Source organism: Melanostigma gelatinosum (genome assembly GCF_949748355.1).
Source record: "Melanostigma gelatinosum genome assembly, chromosome: 15".
NCBI classification, from domain to species: domain Eukaryota; kingdom Metazoa; phylum Chordata; class Actinopteri; order Perciformes; family Zoarcidae; genus Melanostigma; species Melanostigma gelatinosum.
This window is the reverse complement of record NC_136648.1, coordinates 13,704,005-13,713,501: the sequence shown is the minus strand read 5'-3', so window position 1 is coordinate 13,713,501 and position 9,497 is coordinate 13,704,005. Positions and strand designations below refer to the sequence as shown.

General features: G+C 42.8%; 1 protein-coding gene across 1 annotated transcript; it reads left to right on the top strand.

The window, feature by feature from the left end:
• Positions 1 to 3,670: 3,670 nt before the first annotated feature.
• Positions 3,671 to 5,402, top strand: LOC306788881 (G-protein coupled receptor 55; the record flags this gene model as incomplete). The annotated part of the gene is made up of 2 exons (XM_079284560.1): positions 3,671 to 3,737; positions 4,542 to 5,402. The coding sequence occupies exons 1-2, from the start codon at positions 3,726 to 3,728 to the stop codon at positions 5,400 to 5,402; spliced, it is 873 nt and encodes a 290-aa protein (XP_079140686.1). The 5' UTR covers positions 3,671 to 3,725.
• Positions 5,403 to 9,497: the final 4,095 nt, after the last annotated feature.

Sequence of the window (9,497 nt, the reverse complement as noted above, 5' to 3'; positions counted from 1 at the left end):
TCCATGTGGTGCAGCTGACTCGTCGAACTTGTAAAAAAGTGCAAGCTGTCTTTGTTCAGCCGATTTGTTTTGCTGGATGCTGATTTGGGAGGATGCATCACTGTCTGTCATCACCAAAGTGGAAGGCCGTGTTGTGTTTTTCCAGATGATAAGACCGAAACATGACCGTGAAAGTCTGCATTGCGTCACAGCAGGGAGCCGAGGAAAAGAGGAGAGAGAGGAGACAGGAGGGGGCACAGTGAGGGGAGAGAGGGGTGCGTCTTCACTGACCTAGTTAGAGCGTTGGAAACCCCCCTCCCTCACCCATCCTGCCTCACTAGACGTGTAAAGGGCACTTTCAAACAGTACCAGACAGACAGCAATGAATGCAGGGAGTCGGGAAAAAGGAGAAAGCCGAGCGTTTAAATGCAGACAGGCAGGGGGCAGACCAACAGACAGGCAGACGGAAGACGAGAAAAAAGGAGATTGAGCGAGACCAGCAGACAAATATATCCACAATGATATACCTGATCCGGGTAGATGTGGGAAATATCTCTGTGAAAACAGGATAAGCCTAAAGGGATTTAAAACAAATGAATGACAACAACAGGCCACATCAGCAATATGGAAGCCCTTCATATCCTGCCTAATATTAGATGTCTGCCTTTATTTTCAGGCAATAACCTCTTTGAAGAATAAAGCAGCTTTTAATAAAATCAGAGCATCGCTAAGAAGGCAATAACTGCAGTAATTTCTAATAAACAGGATGCAATATAACATTCCCTGTGCTTTTCAGGGGTATTGTTGTAGAAATCGGAATTGTCAAGGCCATTACGATGTAAGAGAAAGTTTCTATCCAATCAAATGCATTAATTATGAATAATTCGCTTAATATTCGCTTAAAAAATGTATTTTGCCTTATGTTTTGATGCTTTTAATGGTTTTATGTGAAGCACTTTGAATTACCTTGTTGTTGAAATGTGCTATACAAATCAACTTGCCTTGCCTTGCCGTAATAAACAGCTACACCTGACCTTCAGTCTTTTCTCTCATGGATGATTGTTTCCCCGTCTGGCTTCACGAAGTCTACATTTCACACAGTTCAGAGGTTGCAGTCTAATGGAGCAAGCTGACTCTTTTGGCTCAAGAGGGCACACCAAAACCTTCCTGAAACCAAACTGTATCAGCTAAAAATAGATTTGACTCTAACAACAACTTAAAGGGCAGCGCCATACTCCAAACCTTTCTGCTCCGTCATCTGTTTTAGTGCTGTGTATTCTCAACTGTTCCGTTCATCCCATCCAAATTCTTTTTTTTCCAGGCCACATTTTTAGATTTCCATTCCCCCATTTCAGTGGTTCACCCTTGGTCTCTTTCCATCAATCCCTTTTTGAGTGAACTTTCAGCTCTGCATTCCTGCATTTTGATGCTGAAGTCTTCGTCTTAGCGACAAAGAAGACAGAGGCTGATATTCTTCTTACCTCTCAAAATGACTGGAGTGGAGCAAGCTGACTCTTTAGAGTTAGAGTCTGCAAAAACAATTCACTAAACCCTGAATTAATTTGGGGCCATCTGGACTCGTTGAACATCACTTGATGCTTTGTTACGCCACTTTTATTCCTGTTTTAATGATGACTAAAGAACCATACAAAGAAAGGATACACTCTAAACCTCTAATATGAATCTTTGTCCTCACTCACCAAAACAGCCCTCTTTTTACTCTTTGCCTCTCTAACAAAGCAGTCCTTCTGTACTAAACATCTAAGGCCACAATATAGAGACAACCATTGTATGCAATGTTGCCAGGAGCCACAATCAGCAATACTACTTTAAATGTCCTTTTCATTCACTCAACAACTCTTTTTTCTCTCCTCGCAGCCATGACCTCATCTACACAAGCCGAAGGCCTCCTTTCCATCATTATCTGCACTTGAGCACTCGAACATGAGCACAGTGTCAGACCCATGCTGTGTAAAAGATTGTGATGCAGACAATGATTCGTCTGTGTAATCTCGTTCAAATCTGGTCCGGCTTCACGATTATTGAGGTCAAGCAATTTCAGTAAACGTTCCATGATCCAATTTCTTTTCTCCAGATGCAAAGTAAATATTACAACGGACTAATTCTGAGATGTTCAATCAATGTCCAGGATCTGTGTGATGAGACTCTCGGTCGGCAGCTTAGTCACTCTGGTGAATACGCCGCTCTGCCACAAACAAGTGAATCACCCCAGAAGACAAACAAGCACAAAGCTGCTGGAAGACATAGTTACTGTCAGCAAAAACAAAGCAAAACACTTGAGACCATCTTGATGGGATCACACCAGCCTTGATGCCAAATCAAACCAAGAGTAGGTGCCAAGGGCCCCTTCCACACTCACTACCGCCCTACTTCCTGCGCCCTTGCTCAGATCACACCCGTCTTCGAACTTTGCCTTCATTTCGATCTCAACTGCACACCTGTAAAGTTTCTGTATATTATGCAGTTGCAACGCTATGGAGTTGACAATATCTGTCCACAGACATATGCACCCAGAACCCGCTTCTGTGGTTGTTCCCGCTACAGTAGGCGTCTCCTGGACCACATTTTCTGCCATGACGACACGCACACTCACAAGGTGAATACAATACCAGCCACACGATGCAGACACACAAACACTGCGTGGCGGCCATTTATATTAAATGCCCATTAAGGTAGCCATCATTGTGCAGCGTCTGGCTTGCGTGTGTGGAAGCACAACACCCCCCCCCCCCCCCCCCAGCGTCTGCCTGATAGAATAGAAACACTTTGATGAGGACATGTTGACAAAACGACTCACGAATGCGGAGCAGGTTTGCCAGAGCTACATGATGGCAGAGAGAGGCCTGCAGATGTCTTGATGGTTTCTCAGGCTGTTTCAATTAACTGTGTTCAATTGAATCCAGAAACTCAATTAAAAAAGGTTATTTCATAAACAGAGGTTTTACGCCAGAGGCCTGTGGCTGTTCGATTGTGACTGTCAGTTGTTGACAAGCTTAGCAGAAATGAAAAGGCTATTTCAGCTTGACAATGACAACGGAAAATAATGCACGAGACAAAAATGTTGCCAATCAGGGCTGACACATTATCCAAGCAGAAGCCCCGTTACCTTCACGGTTTTGTTGTCAAGTGTCATTTCTGGGGTTTGTGTAAGTTCTTGCTTGAATTAGTTGTCTCCTCTTTACAGAACAACAGCTGAACAACAGAACAAAAACACGGATTCACTTCTCTTTACATTCCAGCTGTTGAAGAGTGGAGCGGCCGTGGTCTAAATCGTGCCTATTGCGCAAGTAAAACATTTTTTTTTGCAGTTGCCTTGCTGTGACCTTGTTTTTTTTCTCTGCAACACTGATGCTGGAAATTACCACTTGGGTTGTAGATTCAATAGCACTGACTAAAAGTACAAACAGGATATTATATGGTGCGAGGAGGTACGTGTAGTGGTGCAAAACAACACTGCTTGCTTCAGTTTCATACTACCCACATATGCATATCTATATATATATATATATTCATATCTGATGCATGATAGTGGAAAGCATCGCTGTGAAACAACACGGGGAACTGTGTCTGTGACGTGCTAATGTTAGCTGATCTGTTACAACCACAGAGACTGACGCATGCATCAAAAAGAGAGGAAATAATGTAAATGAGTCTCACACGGACCCGCTCGTTTCAAGAAGACAGATATACTGGTGCAGCTGCCTTCAGTCAATTCAATAAGGTTTATGTTTAATATGGTAAGTTTTGTTTGAATTGGATCATTGTGACCAGCAACACAAAGCGGATGTGTTTCTTTTTGTCTTCCATTACTTTGACTGTACACTTCTGTTTGTTCTTCATTGCTGCTTCTGTGAACTGTGAAGGGAAGGAAGTTGTTGTACCAACACTTTAGAAGAGAGCTTTTTCCGAGAACGCGATGTATGCTGAATAGAAAAATGTGCTTGTGCTTAACCGTGGGATTTGTTAATAAAAGTTGCAAAACGAAGATGGACGTGATTTTGGACATTTTAAGGAGGACTTGAAACTCGTGATTGAGACCATAAACTAATGTTTACAATGTTTACTGAGGTAATAATCAAGTGAGAGGTAGGGTCATTTGCTCATTGTCTTCTATACAATCAGACTTCTTTTTGCAACCAGAGGAGTCGCCTCTTGCTGAAAGAATGTTGAAGTTTAAGGCACTTTCGCACTGGCTTCACTTTTCGGAGGAGGTTTCCAAGCTGCATTGGTTTTGATCTTTTGTTTCCACCGTGAGACCGACAATGTTGATGGAGTGTAATACTAAATCAGTAGAGTATACTCTTTTGGAAGAACGATTACAGCAAGCTTTTTTAAATGTAGGCCTACATATGGGCATGTGAGTATTGTTTTAAGACTTGAAAAATATGAGAACCTATCCTTTAATAAAGTAAGATCCTGTAAACTGTATTGAATAACCATTAACCGTTTGTTTATGTGCTTCTTTGGAGTTGCATCTCAGTATTTACTCCTTCTCCTAACTAACATACACATTTTTTCCCCCTCTGGCACATTTCTCACAGATAAGTTTGTGCAACATCACCACCAACTTTACCAGTTGCAAATTGGATACCCTTCAGGGTTTGGCTTACAGTCCAGTGTTTCTTCTGGGTTTCCTTGTCAATGCTGCTGCTCTGCGTGCCTTCATTGCCAAACGGGCCTCCTGGACAGACACCCACATCTACATGCTCAACCTGGTTGTAGCTGACTCTGCCCTCATCCTCTTCCTTCCCTTGAGGATCTATGATGCCTTCTTCTGCCTGCCCAAGACTCGCTTGTGTACTTTCCTTATGTTCTTACATTTCATCAACATGTATGCCAGCATCCTGACAACCACGGCCATCAGTGTCCAGCGCTACCTGGTTATAAGGTTCCCACTGCAGGCCAGATCATGGAGGAAGAAGAAAGAGATAGCTTTTGCTGTGTGTTTGCTCTTTTGGGGACTTCTTGGGACAGCATGCATTGTATTCCGAGAGGACAATTATCCGAACAAACTCTGGACCTGTTACGAAAGATGTAAAAATCTGCCACTTCATCCAGAGTTGATGGTCATTCTGGTGTTTCTAGGCTACATCGTTCCACTGTTTATGGTTGTTTTCTGTTCCAGTTGCATCATCCGTATTCTGTTAAAGGTGAATGACAGGTCAGAGGAAACGCAAAGCACCATTGGCATAGTCACAGCCAACATGATCGTTTTCATTGTCTGCTACACACCGATCCACGTTGGCTTTGTTGTCAACTACTACAACAAATTACCAGAAAACTGGCAGATTGAATACTTACCTGCACACGTGTATTTACTTGTGTCTGAATGGATTGCTTCCACAAACTGCTGTTTTGATTCCATCAGCTATTATTTTCTATTGAAACGCTTTTATTCATAAGCACGTTGGGAGTAGAAGCGTTTGAGACTGCACAATGAAGGCCTAAAATAAATGAAAAATATCATTTATTTAAGGGGTACTTCACTGATCTCACACATCAAGTTCAGTTTACTGGTCATGAAAAGTAATATTTAGCCTGTATAATGTACCTCTGGAGGGAAAATAACTATAACCAGTATCTTGGCTTAGGATTGGGTTAACATTTTTGACATAAACATGCATTACAAATTGGAGGTGTGGGGTTTGAAAGAAGTGGACATTAAGGGGTTTACATGTTGCGGCTAAACACGCATGGAAACGCAGTCGTGTCGCTTTTATCTTTTTATCCAAAGTACTTTGGGGGAGGGGGGAGGGGAGGGGGGAGTTGCGCTACTGTCGCGCCTGCTGTTACTAATATTTCGACCCACCGCTGCTTGGTTTTTGACAATTCTTTCATTTTATTATGTCTCTTGAGAGCCCTAACACTTTTTGAATGCGCATTACCAAAACGCGTGAGTACCCCTAAAGCTGTCTGACTGATTGCAACGTCTATTATTTGACAATTTTTCATGATTTATTCCGATGAAATGTGTAAACTATGGAGAAATAAACTTCTCAGCTTGTCCCATGTGATTCCTCGCTTCCTAATTGGTTCATTGCACAGTTGATTTGTTAACATAGCTATTCACCTCTCAATCTGATTTCGCCCAAATCATCAAGTTGCTGCATGAACTCTTCAGCTGCTGTAGGGATGATCATGGGGTTCATGTGTGTGATTTTGTGTGTTTTGGGATATAAATACCTGTTCCATAACTCACTCAACCTTCTGCTGACCTCATGCTCTCTGTGTGATGTTCAAAGCAGAGAACAAGGGCTATTCTCATCTCTGCACCAGACCTCTCAACAAAGCTAGTCGGTGTCTTGCAGCACAGCCAAACGATAGCCAAGCAATGCACAGGCAACTCCCATGGGAGTTCAAGCCTCTCACCCTCTCACAGAGGCCAGCTGAATGAAGGCCAGTGTCCAGCTCCCTCTTGTGGCGAGGAAAGGAAATGCAAGAAAGATTTCCCCCTGCCTCTCTGCTCCAGAGCTTTGGCTGTTGAGAAGTTTGAAACAGTCAATCTGATGACATACGTCTGATTTATAGAAAATAAACTGCACGAATGACGCATTACTTGAGAGTGTGAAGTAATCGTATTGCATTTGTAAATGTGTGTATATGCGCGAATACGCATGTAATGATATGAATTTATTTGCGATGAGTGCATTCGGAACCACACTCGACAACATTAGCAGTCAATTATATAATGCCATTTAATAGCAGTACTCCAAAGATTGATGGTTATTATAACAGCAGTATCTTAGCAACTGCAAAAAAGTCAGGCAGGCATCAGTCAAATGAGAAGGCTCAGTTCTGGCTGAGGTCAGGCCTGCGACTCTACTCTAATAACAGGAAAAAAGCTGAACTCAGCAGTCAGCCAGAGTCACGTAAATACTGTACATACATCTTATTCACAGCATTGTCACTGAAAAACCCCCCAAAAGAACTAAACAAAACCTCACACTTCAAACACAGTCCTGTCTCAGAATAGCATGAAGGACCCCCCCCTCCCCCCCAAAAAATAACAAACTGAAACACGATACCTACAGATGATTATTTACACTATTCACAAATGATACAGAGCAGCTCCTTTTCAAAATGCAAAACAAACAGAAACGTTCTTGTGCTTTTCCTCAGTACTGCACAGTATAATGACGAGAAACAGAAAAAGGATGACGACATTCATTCACTCACAATGCTGACAAGTATTATCAAGATCCTCCAGTATGGCAGTTGACAGACAGACAATCACTAGACTACAGAACACGACCAAAAAAGCCCAGGATCAGGACGGATATGACACAAAATGAGATACACAGAGTTCCCTCACAGCATTTCAGTCCATTTGAAGGTTTGCTTACGAACTACTTATAAATCGTTATTGTTACATATCGGAATAAACATGGCGAATGTCATGGCATCAGTGAAGGCATTGCAGTATAATCATTAAGGGCATGACAAAAGAGTCTGCATTCATTCTTACATATTTACAGGACACAAGTGTGACATGAAAGTAGTTCATAAACAGACCCTCAAACACTGCTGGCAGCGTTCCGTGTCAGTAGCATCCAGACGGACATGGGGAGCTGAAACAAATGATTTTCAACAGTACAAGCCGACATCTAAATAAAAAAAATAACATATAACATTCAGCGTGTAAAGGCCAAAGGCATACATATCACAAGTGTTCTGCAATAAGTGAGTTCTCCGGGACCACGAGGTGCACTGCTGACTGGAATGGTCTTCATGGCACTTCAAAACAAGTTTTTTGCTTTAGTAATCAGGCATCAGTAAATCATTCATGTGTAAAAAACAAATTGATTTCAATCTTGAAGCGGGTTGATTTTCAGACATATATAGCTACAATGACATGATACATGTTTATTTCTGTTTGCAAGCTCGTGCCTGATATCATTTTTTTTTTTGGAGTTACTGTTTATCTTACATAATCATTTTAATCTAAATCAAAGTTCACTATGTACAGATAGACCATATATTGCTGCTCACCGGTACAAACCAGCATTCATATGCTGATGACTGACTGGGAGTGAGCGGCCAGTTTTCTCACAAATTCTCACTATTTTCCACAGCCGTTTTCATCAGTTCTTAATTGCTTCTTTATCTCGTCTCTTTTTTTATGACTTCCATCTCCTCACTAACACACTCACACCATGTCCTGTTGATCTAACCGCCGACCATTTTGCGGCACAGGACACTTGGACGGGCTGAATATATCGTCCCGTTTGCCTGCTGGGAACATTTCCATTACCCCTATTGGCTTTGAGTGAGGCCAAAGGTTTCAATCATCACCTCTGTAACTGTCACTTTGTTCTGCATCACGTCTGTGGGACCTTGACCCCCTGTGGCCTTAGGGGAACATTTTGCCCAATAAAACCGGACTGCGTTCTCTAATTCAGCGCCAATGAATGTGTGTGTGAGTGTGTTTGTGGATAAAAAAACCTAAGGTGACAGTGAAGGACAACGTGTTCATACATTACAGTGGATTTACTTTAAATCCTATAAAACACTCTCTTTCTTCCTTTCTGTCCAGCTCCAACACAAGTCAGTCCAGTGATGGTGGGCAATCTCCCCAGACGTCCTCGTGAAATAATTGGTAATTCAAGAGTACATGGCGCGTAAGGAGGCAAACGATGGGCTGAGATGCCGTCATTACAGAGAGCATGCGGTTGGCAGAAATAGTGCTGACATTCCAGTCCTGCACGCTGCTCTCCAAACACGTGAGTTATGGTCCCATATCCCCGTGAGACAGGTTCGAGGCATTTGGCACACACACAAGTCGTGCTTCTCGTGCACATTGAATACTGCATACCCTCCGTCACATGTGCAAAAAAGATGTATGCATCTACTGTGTGCGTGAAGCAAAGAGGACAGAGAGAGAAAAAAGAAACAGAGAGAAGGATTTTGCGTTTCCTCATCGTCCATTCAATTTGTGTTCACAGTCAGTGTTTTTTGTCTGATGAGTCACCTGCAGCCTCTACGACGCTAAGATTTCGCAGTTTCCCTTCAAGTACCTTGTTGGCAATCGGACCAACAGGTAATACAGCGCAGAACAGATGGGTGGCAGTCTTGTTAATGTTATCCGAGAGGGAAAAGGAATCCCGCTTCTACAGCAGTATATCTTACTGGCTCTGCAGTCTCAGTTAATCTGAACAGAGAAGGCAGCCTCGAAGTGCCATGTCCAACTTTGTCTCCGTTGTCTCTGCCCCCCTTTCTGCTGTTATCCTTTCTTTCCTTTCTTTCTTTCTTTCTCCTACATGCTCTCTCCTCCCTCATCCTGCTGCCGCTGAGTAGCAGGAGAGAGAGGCAACTCTGCAATGCAGACACAGCAACAACCTCGATCCATCTGACCAATTAGTGTGAGCCAGGGTATGAGTGGCAGACCCAGCAGCCAGTCACAAAGAGAGACTCATCATGGGGCGGAAGGGGGGCCTGAAAGACTGACAGAGGAGCTCAGAGGGGTTGAATGACAAATAAAGATGTAGGTAGCAGAGAAG